General features: G+C 40.9%; 1 protein-coding gene across 2 annotated transcripts in view; it reads right to left on the reverse strand.

The window, feature by feature from the left end:
- Positions 1-16270, reverse strand: part of RYR2 (ryanodine receptor 2) — a 729440-nt gene that overhangs the window by 221253 nt on the left and 491917 nt on the right. For both annotated transcript variants that reach the window (XM_082634943.1, XM_082634944.1), the window contains exons 33-38: positions 15340-15500; positions 13120-13279; positions 12671-12757; positions 8825-9051; positions 3203-4007; positions 103-303 (exon numbers count right to left, since the gene is read on the reverse strand). In XM_082634943.1, the coding sequence (XP_082491069.1) occupies positions 103-303; positions 3203-4007; positions 8825-9051; positions 12671-12757; positions 13120-13279; positions 15340-15500 (1641 nt within the window). The remainder of the gene's footprint in view (positions 1-102; positions 304-3202; positions 4008-8824; positions 9052-12670; positions 12758-13119; positions 13280-15339; positions 15501-16270) is intronic.

Here is a 16270-nt window from a genome sequence, read left to right on the forward strand (position 1 = left end):
AGAAAAATACACTCGCAACTTCTGGTATCATTTTGCAATGTGTGGAACCTGAATGAACTAAAACCCAAAGTAAAAGGAAGACCTTTCAGTTCATTCTTATACCTGCTCTTGAGGCGGCGATCTGAATTCCTTTGTTTTCCTGGCTGTGAGTGCAGCCGACATGTTTAAGGCTTGCATAACTTCGTTATAGCGGAATCGTTGATTGTCTTGGAGCTTGGCTACAAAGTCATCTGAAAAGGCCACAATGGCTTCTATCCGGTGCCGGACCTGGCAGTCACAGAGGTACTGAAGTAGCAGGCACATCTAAAGAGATGATTAAAAAGACACCAAATTTAATTTCTGCAACTTGCTTAATGTATATCAAATCAAAATTTGTGGCACACATGCTTAGTTGTCAACTCTTCTCCTTTATTGACAGAATCCTGATTTTATGTAGATAGCAATGTGCTCAGTCCCATGGGATGAAACATAATTCGTCTAAGCCCAAATGGCAAATACCCTCTGATGTCCCTCTGATGAACACTTACTGTCCCAGCCTTGTCTGCAGCTAGAGGCAAATGAGATAATGAAGAGAAGTTTGCAAGGGATCGTCTGGGAAAGATTTTTCACCATTCATAATGGGCTAGAATATCCTCTTTTCAAAAACTGGCTAATGACATGAACACTGGAGGAAGAAAGAAGTGACACACTTTAGGATAAAAACTATAAACTGGGCTTCCCTGGTGGCGCAGTGGTTGAGAGTCCTCCTGCCGATGCAGAGGACACGGGTTCATGCCCTGTTCCGGGAGGATCCCACATGCCACGGAGCGGCTGGGCCCGTGAGCCATGGCCACTGAGCCTGCACGTCCGGAGCCTGTGCTCCGCAACGGGAGAGGCCACAACAGTGAGGGGCCCGCGTACCGCAAAAAAAAAAAAAAAAAAAAAAAAAAAAAAAAACGAAAACAACAACAACAAAAACATAAACTGAGGACTGCAGGAAGACAGTAAGGTCTGGGTTCCTGATGACACCACTGAGCTACTACATTCATTCTAGAACTGTCTACCTCTAGACTTTAAGCTAACTAAGTGGTTTTATTGCTTATTCATTAAATGGTCAGCTGGGTATTCTTCTACCAGAAGCTCAAAGGATTTTTAACTGATATGGCGCATCAGTAGCAACATGTTCTGCCCAAGTTTATACCAATTGTGATATAAATACACAGCAGTGTTAAAGAGGACTTTAAAACCCTATCACCATCCACAACATGGCCATTTCTGTCAATGCCAGTTCTGAGACAGCCCTAGTGTCTAGGTCCCTCTCTCCATCCGCTTTGGCTTTGTCCCACCCCAGTGTAAGCACTATCCCCCTCGGGTCTGAACCAGCATGACAGCGTCCTACTAAGTGGGCTCCAGATGACCACCCTCTCTTACTCCCCTCACAGGGAGCTCTACTGAGATTTTCAGAATAAAATTATCCTGCTAGAATTCTTCAGAGGTTTTAATTGAAATTAGAATAAAATTCACATCCACCGTATGGCTGGTTTTAGCAAACAGCCAGACTCTGTACGAACTGCCTTCTGCTTATTATCTCACCCTCCTTCCCCGCAGACACTGGTCTGGTCTCTTCCAGAGCCAGAGCCTTTGTCATGCTCCGTGCTCCATGTGAAAGCTTCTAGAACACTCTTCCCCTCCCTCTTCACAAGTACTGAGCTCCCACTACTAAATATCTGACCCCAGCTAAAAAATCACCCTTTCAGGAAGGCCTTCCCTCACCTTACTCACAGTATTCCAGTTGAAATTTTCTTTCTTCTAAAAATCCATTCTTTTGCTTCTGAGCACTTAATGCGATGAACAATAAGATATTCTAACAGAAATACATATCAATAAGTGTGTATTTCCCCCAGAGACAGTAAGCTTCCTTCACCCAGCACCCAGTGCCTGGCTCAGAGGAAGACCTCAATCAGGGTTGACTAAGGAAGGAAGAGCAAAAAAAAGGGTGTCAAGGATGCAAGCAACAAACTGATGCTAATGAACCAAAGAGGCATTAGGAAAGGGTCCTTGGGACATCCGGATGAGCACAAAGACAGGCAAGGTCTTTGATTCTTTAGAAATCTTGTGGGTGAGAATGGACGCACCTACTGGTGAGCAAGCGTCCTAAGGTTGGAAGGGTAGAGGTGGGGTTGGAAACAGGCACTGAAAGCCTTGCATTTCAGGCATTCCAACAAAATGTGGTGAAATGCATCCACAGAAACAAGGAGACGCAAGGAAACTGCTAATGAATAAGAGGGAGAAGAAGTGTAATAGGGAAGAACAAATCTGACTCCATATTGGATTCGTTTCTTTTACTTTAACCTTTATATTCTATTGCTTTTGCTACAAGTTGATCACTAAAGGGTTGTTGCTTAAAGTATACATAATGGTCCGTCTCCAGGGACTCTGCCTCCCATGCCTAAATGTTAAGCTGAAATACCTTTGTTTAAGCTCACAGGAAACTTCCTGACCAGGCCCCCCTGTGAATGGCTGCAGGAAGAAGAAATTAACACATCCCCTCCTGAATCTGCCCAGAACCAGGAAATATTTGCAATAACTTCTTGCCCTTTTTTTTTTTTTAACTTTACTTCCACACCTCTCCCTCTTTGCTCTATAAAAGAAATCAGCATCCCAACCCAGGCAAAATGGTTCTTTGGGGCACCAGTCCCCCATCTTCTCTGTCTGCTGGCTTTCTGAATAAAGTCACTATTCCTTGCCCCAATACCTTGTCTCTCGATTTACTGGACAGTGCGGCGAGCAACATGAGCTTGGACTCGGTAACACTGGCAGGACAAAAACCCCTCTCCTATGCTCCTTTCAGATAGACATACACACATGCACATGCACAAATACGCACACACACACATACACACAGAGAAATAGCGACATGCCACACACACACGTGTATGTTGGGCGGACACGTACTTGACCAAGGAAACCACCTTGACAAAAATACAAAAAAATATGTCAACTGACTCAATTGGAAAATAAATGAACTTCATTCCAAATGCAAGAAAATTAGATGGGCATGTCCCCAGGCATAACAGGAAGTTGGTTAATTTTATGAAGAACTATCTTTACCCAGGAATACAAATACACACACACACACATACACACACACACACACAGAAAAAGAGACAAAGGTCAGTGTTAATAGGCTGTGAAATTCACTGCAATCTTTTTCTCTGATTACCTGCAATTTAACTGGCTCGGGCAGTTTCATTTGGAGCAGGCCTTCCTTGGACCTCTTACCCCCTTTGTTTTCTTCCTCAGTGGCTCCTTCTAGCTTGGAGTCTTCCGCGCAGGGCTCCTTCTCTGGCGACTCGCCCTCCTCCTCGGGACCGGCAGCTTCCTTGAACACGCTGGGCTCAATCAACTGCAAGATGTGTTTCAAGTCCTCATTGTGGAAGATGCCCATGATGAGCAGGGTATAGAACAACTTGATGAGAGGGACGAAGAGGAACTCAGTGGTCCCCCCGACAGGGTCCCGGGAGTGAAGGCTGCCCTCTTCCACGGCCTCTATCAGCATCTGTATGGTCTTGGCCTTCAGGATGTCCAGCGGGAACTCAGGGCTGTACTGGTAACCCTCGTTATTAATGCTGACAAAACTCGGGGAGGAAAACTGCATCCGCGGCCTGAGCGAGGTGCTGAGGCCAATGCCCGGGAGACCGTGCTTTTTGTTCTCGTCGGGGAAGAGTGTGATGCTCTTTGTCTCCTCCGTCATGGGGACGATGAACTCATTGTTCATCATGAGCCTGGCGGTGGCGTAGGAGCTGAGGTGGATGTCAATCAGCAGGTCGTAGTAGCCGGCGCGCAGCAAGCCGGGCATGTACTTGTTCTCGATGGCGTAGAGCAGCTGCGGTTCGTCCACGTGGCTGCACAAGGCGTGGGCCACCCGATGATTCCCAAGCGCGCAGACAGCCGAGTAGAGCCGGAGAGTATGGTAGTGGAATTTCAGCAGTTCTTCCTGCTCGGTCAGTTCCAGGATGTCCACAGATCTGGAGACAAGAGAAGTTAAACATGGACATTAAAAACGACTCTCCATCAGAGGAGAAATCTACATATGTCATTGATGTCACAAGTTATGGAAACAGACACTATTTTTTAAATTAGTTTTCTGTGACATGTTTGATGATAGCATAGATTTAAAAAAATCAGTTCTAGATGTTTTTAAGTTTTCTTCCAGATAGAATTTGATGTTGAAAATTTCCAGTCACTAGTGCTTGGAGCTTTCTTCATTCTTCATCACCCCAGGATTCTGAACATCTCTTTTAGATATCTGGGTCTCAAGCTGACCCTGGGGACTCCCCTCCTTTCAGAATTTGAGCACTCTTCGAAAAATCCTGAATCTCCTTTTCCAATTTGGCTAAACTGCTTCAAGAAGCCAGAAAACTTAGCCTTAGGCTATCTTGCTTTGTCTCTGACTTTAGGATCAGCTCTGAGTGTAACCAGTCAGTAGGTAAACAGAGGGATAATTCCTTTCACATAATTTACCTACTTACACGACCCTCACGGACCCAAACATATGCCAATGCCACCCTGTTTCCACCAGGTATGTGCCACTCATGAAACAAACACTATTAGGGACATTTTCACTCAGGAAAGTTTCTGTTGGGAATCTGAGTTTATATCAGATCATTTTGCTCCTAGTACACATCATGACCTTTCAACGCAATTAAACCTTAAGCATATGTCCAGAATGTACCTAAAGTCAAGTCATTCCCTTTAAAAGAAAATCTATTTTAAGAGCACATAATTCCTTTAGATGCGCTAATTTTTCTAAACTCTTTAAATTACATAGATTGTTCATGGGCAACACTATAGTATTAAAGGTAGAAACTTGATATATTGATAATCAAGGGAACCACTCATTCATCTAGCAATGTATCCTTGGTGAGGCTGTAATATAAGCTCATCAGGACAGGGGCTATTATGTACTGTGGTTATTAGTATTCATCCAGCACCTAGCCTAGCACACAATGGGTACTGAATAATTATTTGTGATTATTTATTGTTAAGCTTTGCCCCTATCCTTAGATACCCTGTCATCCTGTCCACACCACCTATCCATTGTACCTGTGCTTTTCAGGTCACAGGCATTCTGCTAAAACCCACTGTGGCTTGATGGCGCAGACTTATTCCAGACTCCACCTTCTGACTCTCAGAGTCAGAAGATTCATGCATTATAAAATGCCTAGCAAATAATTACCCACCCTGTGTATCACCTAGACTTCCAGGAAACCACACATCTGCTGGGCCCAGTTGCTAGCACCTAGTTCTTGGAAAGGTATAATTGAGCAAGCCCCCACCACCTCAAGGTGTAGTGGAGGATTCCCATATCTTAACTGGGCTCTTCAATCTCCCAAGAAGACTGTTACCCATCCCTCAGCCTGGCTAATGGCTAAAATATATAAACCCGTTTATTGTAGCAACACAGAATATCTGAACTCTAGGTCCTTACCAAAGAACGCAATTCAGTCTACTGTCTGATCAATCTCAAAACGTCAGTTGCTAGAAACGATATATAAGGACTCTACAATCTACGTTGCTGCTGCCACTCCCAATTCACCACCCATGATTCATTTTACGATGCCATGTTCTTTCCTATAAAGCACCCCTCCTCCCTACCACGCCAGTCTTTTAAGGTAAGGGTCGTGTGTTTTGCTCACTATTTTCTATCCAGTGCCAGGAACACAGTGGGCATTAATACATGTTTGTGGAATGAATGAATGAATGGGAGAGAAATCGGAAGGAGTTGTAGTCTACTTCTCATAACCTGACTTAGGTCAAGGCAAACCAAAGGATATACCACAGCTAATTTAGTCTGTCTTTCCACACCAACCCGTTGTAGCAATATTCATACATTAATGAACAATGGCTTTAACTGGAGGAGAGCAAAAGAAATAACTCACTGTTTCATCTGTTATAAGCACAACGCCAAATATATCATCTAGCACATCTTTAGCACGTGCTGTAAATTGCATTGTTGTCAGTAAATATTCTCCTTCTTCCTTCTTCCCTGTAGATGGAGTCATCTTATCAGCCCTACTTACTTTGGGCTTGACTACCTCACTTGCCTTGGTCAATAAAATGTAACTGGACAGAACATCTGCCACAAGGGAAAAGAAAACTCTTAGAGGTCTGTTAAGACCTCCTTCATATCTACCCTTGACCATGGAAGCTATACATCCCAGATCAGGGCTGTCCCACCAGCTGGGCAAGAAGGCACATGAACCGCATCTGCAGACCATCTCCCCGGCCTGGAGCAGAGCTTCAGTGGACCCAAGACCTCATGTAACATGAGCAAGAAACACAGGTTTCTTTGCAAGCCACCGAAACTTGGGGGTTGCCATTACAGTAAAATCTGACTAATACAACTCATTATAGTCTTTAAAGTCTCCAGGGGAGAAATTTCCTTCATGACTCAGTATCATTCTTTTATTCATCAAATATTACGGAGTACCTATTATGTATCGATCACTGTGCACTGGTGAAATGATGGTGAACAATACAGACAAGATTCCTGCCCTAAGGCAGCTTACTACCTAGTTAAAGAGGGAAACAACCCCCAAAATAAGTAAATTAAATTATGAACCATGAGTGAGATATCTCATGAAAGAAACAGAAGACTGACATACATCTACTACCGTTCAATTTTTAAAATATTAGTTAATTGTCATATTATTGGGGCATGAGGAACAGATTCTACTTGAATACTAGTCGGCATTTCCATTTTGGAATCTGAATTTTGAAACTCATCAGATTTTTCTTTAGCTTCTACAAAGTGTGAAACCAATGTGCAACCATACCATGGTGTGATGCGAATGACTGTGGATCGGTCCCGGCTTTGTTATTTTCCTATCCTTATCTTCTCTGCAACCTGACTCCGATGACACTTTTTTTTTTTTTACAAATTTGCATTTCATATATTTTGGGAAATTGACTCATTCTTTACAGTCTATAGTAAGAATTTAAATTATCCATTCATTTGCATATAATTTATCACAGGTAATTAACATAAATGATACATTACTATGGCAGGAGTGTATGCTGGGTTTCTATGACATGCCAACATATTAAATCACAACCTTAAAACTCTCTGCTTAATAGAGATAGAATATTTTCCCTTATAAAGAAAAATTCTTTCCCAAATGTGATGTTTCTTTTGGTTGCAGAGTAATTTTTTTAAAACATTAGATGCAAAATTCCAATAAAACTTTTCTCACATAAAATAAAAAGTATGAAATTCAATTGAATCCTCTAAAGAGTACATTATGAATGCTGTATCTCTCTAATTATTTCACCTAAAAATATACAAATAAATACTTAATGGATTAAAAAAAATTCACCTGGCCAGATTAATTTTTCTTTGGATTTCTTCTGTTTGGAAACAGCTTTGTTGAGATATCATTTACATACTATACAATTTACCTATTTAAAATAAATAATTCAATGGCTTTAGTATATTAATGGAACTGGGCAACCATAACCATAATCTAAGCTTAGAACGTTTCCTCACCCCAAAAGAAACCCGGTAGTACCCAGTGGCAGTCATTCCTCAGGTCCACTGCCCTTGCATCCCCTAAGTAAACATTATTCTACTTTCTCTCCCTAAAGATTTGCCTATTACGGACTTTTCCTGTAAATGGAATCCTATAACATGTGGTAGTAGTATAACTAGTTAAAAACTTAGTATAATGTTTTAAAGCTTCATCCATTTTGTAGCACATATAAGTACTTCATTCCTTTGTATTGCCAAATAGATTTACAGTATGGATTCACCACACTTTATTTATCCACGAATTAGTTGGTGGGCATTTGGGTTGTTCCCACTTTTTGGCTACTGTGAATAATACTGCTCTGAAATTCGTTTTTGTGTGGACATGTTTTCATTTCCCTTGGGTATATACCTAGGAGTGGAATTGAAGGCTCTTATGGTAACTCTGTATTTAATTTGTTGAGGAACTGCCCAATTGTTTTCCAAAATACAGGTTAAATTTTAAAGGTATTAAAAGAAAATAAAAGTGCCAAGCATGTCTAAATATATAAAAATGAACATAGCTCCTACAGCTTTTTAAGAGTAGAGTTTTAAAATATAAGAAAAATAACAAATATGTGTGTCTTTGCATTGTTTTCATGAAATGTTTTCACTCAGTTTTTGACTTAACTTTTTAATGATATTTTGGGAGGGAAATCTTGGTCCCAAACTTACTGATAATGAGGCTGCTAAAATGAAATCCTGCAATTTAATTGGCTCTCACATGGAAAAACTGAAAATCATAAACAAAGCCACCTCTGAACATTAAGTGTACTTTATATCATTACTATGACTGTCTAGAATGCATATAAACTTGTTTCCCAAGCCCTCAAGGTATTTTCACAACGCTCTTTCACTGACATCTCTTAGTCTCAGTTTTCCCATCTGTCAAACAAAGGACTGAACTAAGTGATTTTTCTGATCCCCTCTTTACTATCTTACAGTTCTGTGATACTCTCTTATTCGGCTGTCTTAAGTCAGATGGCAGCTGTACTTGTCTGAATTTTTACTTACTGTTATTCTCATAAGCAAAACAAGAATGAGCAAAGAAATCATACACTATCAAATCACGTCTTTACCTGTAATAATTCTGTTTCAGTAACCAAGGAGTTGAGACATAGACTTAAACTTGGGATGTACAAAATAACGTCTGCATGGCCCCAAGAAATCAGTATTTTTTAAACCCCATTTTGTTTCCCCAGCACCACCCCTGAACCCTGGGGTAGGCATCTAATTTGATGGGTCCCCATCAGATAGTAAAGGATGCTCAGGCCTGACCTGTTCTCCTCTGGGATATGGAGAGACATGAACTGCAGAGGTTCCACACACTGCACCAGCCAGCCTTGGCGTTCACTTATTCGAGACACGTCTACCTTCAAGAACTGGTTGGGCATTCTGCTCCAGAGGACATGTGAGAGGAACTGCACATGGAGACGAGGGGGACACTGCGGCATGGGGTTTTTGTGCTCGCTCTTGAATAATCCCGCTGAGAGAGGCATCACATTCTAGGAGATGGGGAAGCAGAAAAAGAATGAATGGATGACGCTCCTGGGGGGTCAATAAAGTGATGACTAGAGTTCTGTACAGGAAAGAGATAATGACAGATACGCTAAGTGTTGAGCAGAGTCAATACAAAAATTAATAGAAATTGGGTTGAGCTGTTTCTGAAAGGACAAGTGGAGAAAATTTGGGGATGTTTCCTTCCCATATATTCAATGGCACACTGAGAATGCAAGAGCAAGAGAGTATAACCATGTACCTTTCCTATTTCTTCACCAAGCTGGGTCCTCAGGGACGCTTGGCATGTCTTTAGCTGCTTTCATCCAAACATCCTGAAAGACTGGTCACATCCACTTGGCTTTCTCCCTCTCTTATTGTCTGTCCTTTGTCACCCACTTCATCCTTCCTTAAACTACTCACACCCTCACTCATCTTCAGGTTTCTCAGGTTTGAGTAACCAACAATACACCAGAGACAACTCAACAGATACACCTAACTATTAAACAAGAAACACAATTTCTTTCTCCTCCACCTCTAATATGTATCCAACCATTCCAATTCCTGCAGTATGGCCTCAGGGAAAGAAAAGTCTCTACTATGCCAAAGCTTATTCATTCATTTATGATCGTGATACCACCCCTGCCTGCCTCTTCTGGGCCAATAAAACAATTATCTCATCTTTCCGCATTACCTTCCGTTTCTTCCTCTCCTCTAGAACCTTCTCTACTGCATTATTTAGACTTGCTCATCCTCAAGCTACTTTCCTATTCTCTTTTGCTAATGGGGACAAAAAATCCAGGCACTGAGAATGTATCAGTGAAACAAAACAGACAAAATCCCTACCCTCATACAGCTTCCATTTCTTTTTCATTAGACATAAAATAAACAAAATCAGTAATTAAATAGTTATTAGAAAAGAGGTCATGGAGAAGAAAAAAAAACAGGATGGGGGAATCAGAATGTAGGACAGTAATAATAAACAGGGTGGTCAGAACGGTATCACTGAGAAGATGACATTTACAGAACAATCCAAAGAGAAGAACCATGTGGATATGCAGGGGAAGAAATTTCCATGCAGAGGGAACTGTGAATGCAAAGAACCCAAGGAGGGAGTTTGCCTGGCAAGTCTGAGGAAGAGCTGGGGGCCAGGGTGGCTGCAGTGGAGTGAAGGAGGGGACAGCAGGAGGAGATGAAGTCAGAGGGGTTAGAGGAGGTCAGGTGGTTTAGAACTTGAGAACCATCCTCAGACCTCTGATTTTTACTCTCAGGGAAACAGGGTTTCTAGGGTTTCGAGCAGTGAAGTGAGTGACATGGTCTGACTTTTATTTTAAAATCATGACAGTCACTCAGATTGTTCTATGATAAACAGAGGGGTGAGAATGAATTAGAGGCTAGTGGCGAAAAATACAGATGGGAAATGATGGTGATGGAGGGCAGATCAGCAGGAGGGGTGGTGGGACGGGTCAGAAGGTGGAGGATTTGCTGGGGGGTGGAACTGGGATGCGGAATGTAAAGGAGGGAAGCCAAGGATGACTCCAAGGTTTGGGGTCTGAGTTATTAACTGACAGATCAGGAAGACTTGAGCAGGCAAGTCAGGAGGAGGGGGGACTGAGGGTCAGAAGTCCAGTCTCGGACATATCCAATTTGCAATATCTATGAAACACGAAACATAAATGTCAAATAGACCAATATCAGAGTCTCGGTTCTGAGAAACTACCACTTTTCTGTCAAATTTTAACTTTTTTTTTTAACATCTTTATTGGAGTATATAATTGCTTTACAGTGGTGTGTTAGTTTCTGCTTTATAACAAAGTGAATCAGTTATACATATACATATGTTCCCATATCTCCTCCCTCTTGTGTCTCCCTCCCTCCCACCCTCCCTATCCCACCGCTCTAGGTGGTCACAAACCACCGAGCTGATCTCCCTGTTCAGTCATCCAAACTTGCTGCCTCCTTTCCCTCACGTTCAAACTCAAATAATAATATGAATTGAATGATCTTGAACAAAATACTACGGCTTCTTCCATCATTTTACTGAAATTTTTCTGGAAAGGTCACTAAAGCTCTCCTACTTAACAAAAAATCACAGATTCCTTTAGTCCATATTGTATTGGCTCTTCTGGGGCAGGTGGAATCTCATTTTACAAAGGCAGAAACTGAGCTCACATGGTTTAAGAAATATGTCCAAGGTCGCTGAGCCAGCATGGTAAAACTGCCTACTAAATTCACCCTGAGGGGTGCCCAGCATCTCATTGTTTACAATTGCGAATTTCAATTCAATTCCTTTTCCTGAATTTCAGCAGGCTCTTCTGCTTGTTGTTGTATTAGTATCCCTTGGCTGGCCAAACTAAAATTATTCAAATTAATCCTTTTCAGATTAACATATACACACTACTATACATAAAACAGATAACCGACAATGACCTACTGTATAGCACAGGGAACTATACCCAATATTTTGTAATATCCTATAAGGGAAGAGAATCTGAAGGAGTACACACACACACATAACTGAATCACCATGCTGTACACCTGAAACTAAAACGACATTGTAAATCAACTATACTTTAATTTTAAAAAAAGTCCACCCCCAAAAAAAGTTAAAAAAAAGAAAAAAAATTAATCTTTGATTCTTCATTCTCCTTGAGCACCAAATCCAATTTCAACAAATCCTATTAATCCAATTCACTGACAAATTCTGTTAATCTCTCCCCTAAAACACCTTCTTATGTATCACTCTCTCTCTATGATGACTTTCATGAATCTCATCATCTTCCCCCATGTGGACAATAACAAATTCTTGATAGATAATTATTACTGCCTGCTCTCATTCTTTTGAGGGCAGATATTTCTCCACATTACTACCAACCTATTTTCCCAAAACAGGTTTGATTATACTCAATCCCCTGCTTCAAATTTCCAGTAAGGCACCACTGCCTAGGGAATAGGTGTACACTTCTTAATATGGCATTTAAGGCCTTTTCAACTTGGACTACCTTCCATCCATATTCATCTCTAGCCACACCCCAGAAATATCCTTTGTTACAGTCACACTGAATTTCTTAACCTTCAGCACTTTCATGCCTATGTATTTTCACTTTCTCTCACCCTCTGTCTAGAATGCCCTCTCCTAGCAAATGTACCCTGAGACCTGTAATTCAACAGTTAAGAATCAACCTAAATGTCATCTCCTCTTTCAGCTTTACCTGATCCACCCCATCCTACTTAGTTGTCCTTTCACTTATGTTCCCAGAGTACTCAATACCTGCCACTCTTGCATTTACCACAATGTAGCATACTTTCAGCTCTTCAAGCCCATTCACTAGCTTACCTGTGAGTTCAGTGATTACTGAGCTGTATGTAATGTGGCATTTGTGTTCTGTACAAGCCTAGTTTTATTGAATAATATACTTAAGATAACCAAAGAAAACCCTTTCGAATTACTTATGTTACCCTAGTGACCTTAACGAGATTACAGAATTTTCAAATATGGAAACTTTTAAAGAATGATTTATGTGATTAATATCAGTACTAATAAAGTATGGAATTAATTGAAGAAGTAAATGGTATTTCCTAACAAAAAACAACCCAAATATAATACCAGGAATGAGTCTTTCTTACCTTTATCCTTCCCAACTCAAACTGAAAAACGTTGGGACTTGTAGCTTGTGCAAAAACTGCAGGAAATAATTTTGTACTTGGTTCCACCTTAAATAATCAAATGAATTTAATAATATTAGTAAAGGAAGGAACACACAAAAAATACATTTTCCTCCTAACACCTAAGAAACACTTTACAGAAAAAGACTTTTTCTTCCTCTCATGCAGATATTCTCTTTCAATAATTATTTGGAATATTTCATTTCAGGACTATGTGAACATTTTTGGAGGAAGGTACTGTTTACTCTGAAGGGCTTATGGCACTGTTATTACTCCAACAGAAGTAAAAATACAGAATTGACTCATTTGTGTTTTCATTTCCTTCTAGCTTATAATTTACTTGTGTTCTCCCCTCTAATGGAGATAAAGGTTTCCTCCCTGGAAGCACAAGGCCATCCCTGACCACATACCTGATAGTATGTGCTCAGCTCCTTGCCGTTGGCCGTGAAGGTGAGCAGCCCACTGGCGGTGTCCACCACGCAGCCAATCTCCAGGCCGTTGTTGTTGCGTCCTTGCCCGGGGCTCAGGCTCTCACCCGCACACACCATATAGCAGTTGCTGCGTTTGATGCTGAATTGCAAAAAAAACATGTTTATCTTTGAACAAGCACAGGTAGCGTGGAAAGCATGGACGTCCGGCAAACTAAACCTAAGTTATGCTGTGCAAGCAACAAGCTCATGCTGAAATGGGACAGGTGTACAGTGGGCCCGATTCGGTGATTCTGAGCAAAAACTCCATTGACTTCAGTGGACATTCTGAGTCAGGTCTTCCAATCTCTCAATTTCACACCTAATGAAGACGGGTTGACGAGTTGGAACCAAGGATAAGAACTGACCTGCACCTTCCCTCCAAAAACTCAAACCAAACTGGACCTTTTTCTGAGGTTCAAAAAAGTTTAACTATGATAAAGCAGAAACTAACACACACACACACACACACACACACAAAAGTTTAACTATGTAATAATCATCCAAATTGGTAATTTTCATTCTCATGGCTTTTTTTTAACATCTTTATTGGAGTATAATTGCTTTACAATGGTGTGTTAGTTCCTGCTTTATAACAAAGTGAATCAGCTATACATATACATACAACCCTATATCTCATCTCCTCCCTCTTACGTCTCCCTCCCACCCTCCCTTTCCCACCCCTCTAGGTGGTCACAAATCTCGTGGGTTTTGTTTTGTTTTTTTTAACCACTTGTTCTGAGATGAGAAGCACCTGTTTCTGAACACTATCAAAGTCTTTAGGCCAATTTTATGTGAGCTGTCAGTGATTCGACAGATATAAAATTTGGCTAAATTTAAGCCCCTTTCTGGACAATTCCTGGTGATCTGTTATGAGAGACAGACTTAGCTGGGAAGTGCACAAGATCTGTGATATAAACAACAAACCCCACCTGAGTTTCACCCTCAACAAAACCTTTACCAGAGATAGTAGCAAACTTAAGTGATTTGAGTTTCACCTCCTTCCCTTTCTCTACTCCTGTGCAGTGCATGTATGAATGAGGCTGGCAAAAAGGGCAAACACAGGCAAGTGGGAGGAAAAGAGCAAGAAGGCGGAGATAAAGTCAGTTTCTGAATAGTCAAAAGTTGGCTGTGTTTCTATGCTCTATTTATGTAAGATTCAACAACTTCCCTAGCCTGTATTTCCTACACCAAAAACATCAGTCAGATATCATATCCCTTTATTATCTCCTTTCATTGTCCCCATCTCTGAAACTCAAATATATCCCTCAGAATATTCCTGGAAACAGGTGGTTTGGGGCCCCCCCTACTGACATAAAGCACTGTTCATTGGAGAATTTCTGCTAGGCTCACTGTCTCAAGTGCTAAGTTCACTGCGGTTCAAGTGTTACAACCTGAAGGCAGGGGAGGGAGCTTCCGGTCACCAAAAATGATGGTGCAGGTATAAAAGAAAAGCAACATTATGGGGGGGCTCTTTCTAGGAGACCCATCACAGCAGATCAGAGAGGATGCACGGGCACACAAAGTAGATGCAAATGGCCAGATCTTCTCTTGTCTTATTCTGCAAGGAAGATAGCCTTCTTCACTTTTTTGAAGTTTGGTTTGAGTTTGGTTTGTTTTATAAATGAAAAAGGATGGCACAGAAACTGTAACTGACTTACCCAAAGCCACACAGCGAGTCAATGGCAAAGCTGAGGAAAGAACCCACGGCTCCTCAGTCTGAGTTCGAATGCGTCCACCTGGTCTAAACCACTAGCCCACACTGTCTTCACCTTTTTCTCCCCACCTCCTAACCAGTTCCCAAGATACAGATCAGACCACAGGTTAAATGCCTCACAGTCGCCCGTCTCTAATCCTCAAACAATGGCTAAGTAATGGTAACCCAAGTCATTAGTCGTGTGCGATGTCACCTGAAGGAATATATGATTATTACCCCAAAAAGATGCACTGCTCTTACTTTATAAGATTTTGCACTTTTAATATATTCAGATTCCTTACTGGCTTGTATGAGTAATAAAAAGGACATGGACATTAACGGTCTGATTACACTGTTCCTATAAACAGAATATTATCTTGGACATAAAATCCAAGAGAAAAAAAATGCCAAGGTTTATCAACATTTTTATCAAATGTCATTCATGTAAGAAATCGAGGAAAACCAACCTTTCATGCACCTTTCCTTTTTCATCTCCTAGAGTCACGGTCACTGTACGAACTCTGTCCAAGTCAAAGCCTGTATCATACTGATGGAAATCGGATGTGATCCAGCCCACCCAGACGTTGGCAGGTTCTTGTCCAGGAAAGATTCTCACTGAGTAATAGTACTGTCGAGATAGCAACACCAAGTATTGGTGAAGTAAAAAGAAACAAAACTTTGACTTGCAATGTCTAAGAAGATATGTCTTTGTTTAAAATCGTTTGGCATATTTGCAGCAACATGGATGCAACTAGAGATTATCATATTAAATGCAGTAAGTCAGAAAGAGAAAGACAAACACCATATGATATCACTTAGTTTGGAATCTAAAATATGACACAAATGAACCTATCTATGGAACAGAAAGAGAATCATGGACATACAGAACAGACTGGGGATTGCCAAGGGGAGGGGGGTGGGAGAGGGATGGATTGAGAGTTTGGAATTAGCGGATACAAACTGGTATATGTAGAAAGGATAAACAAGAAGGTCCTACTGTATAGCACAGTATAGGGAACTATATTCAATATCTTGTAATGAACATAATGGAAAAGAATCTGAAAAAAATATTGGCTTGGCCAAAAAGTTCATTTGGGTTTTTCCGTAACATCTTATGGAAAAACCCGAACAAACTTTTTGGTCAATGCAATATACACAAATGTATAACTGAATCACTTTGCTGTACACCTGAAACTAACACAGCATTGTTAATCAACTATACTTCAATAAAAAAGAAAATAATAGTATATTCCATACTAATAATAGTATATTCAATTATGCTATAACAACAGCAACAAAACCCAAAGCTTAAAGCAGCAAAAAAAAAAAAAAAAAAAAATCCTTTGGCCTAAGTAAAATGTTATAGGCACAAAGGACTGATGTGGCGAAGGAAAAGTC

Source organism: Mesoplodon mirus, assembly GCF_964341445.2.
Source record: "Mesoplodon mirus genome assembly, chromosome: 2".
NCBI lineage: Eukaryota > Metazoa > Chordata > Mammalia > Artiodactyla > Ziphiidae > Mesoplodon > Mesoplodon mirus.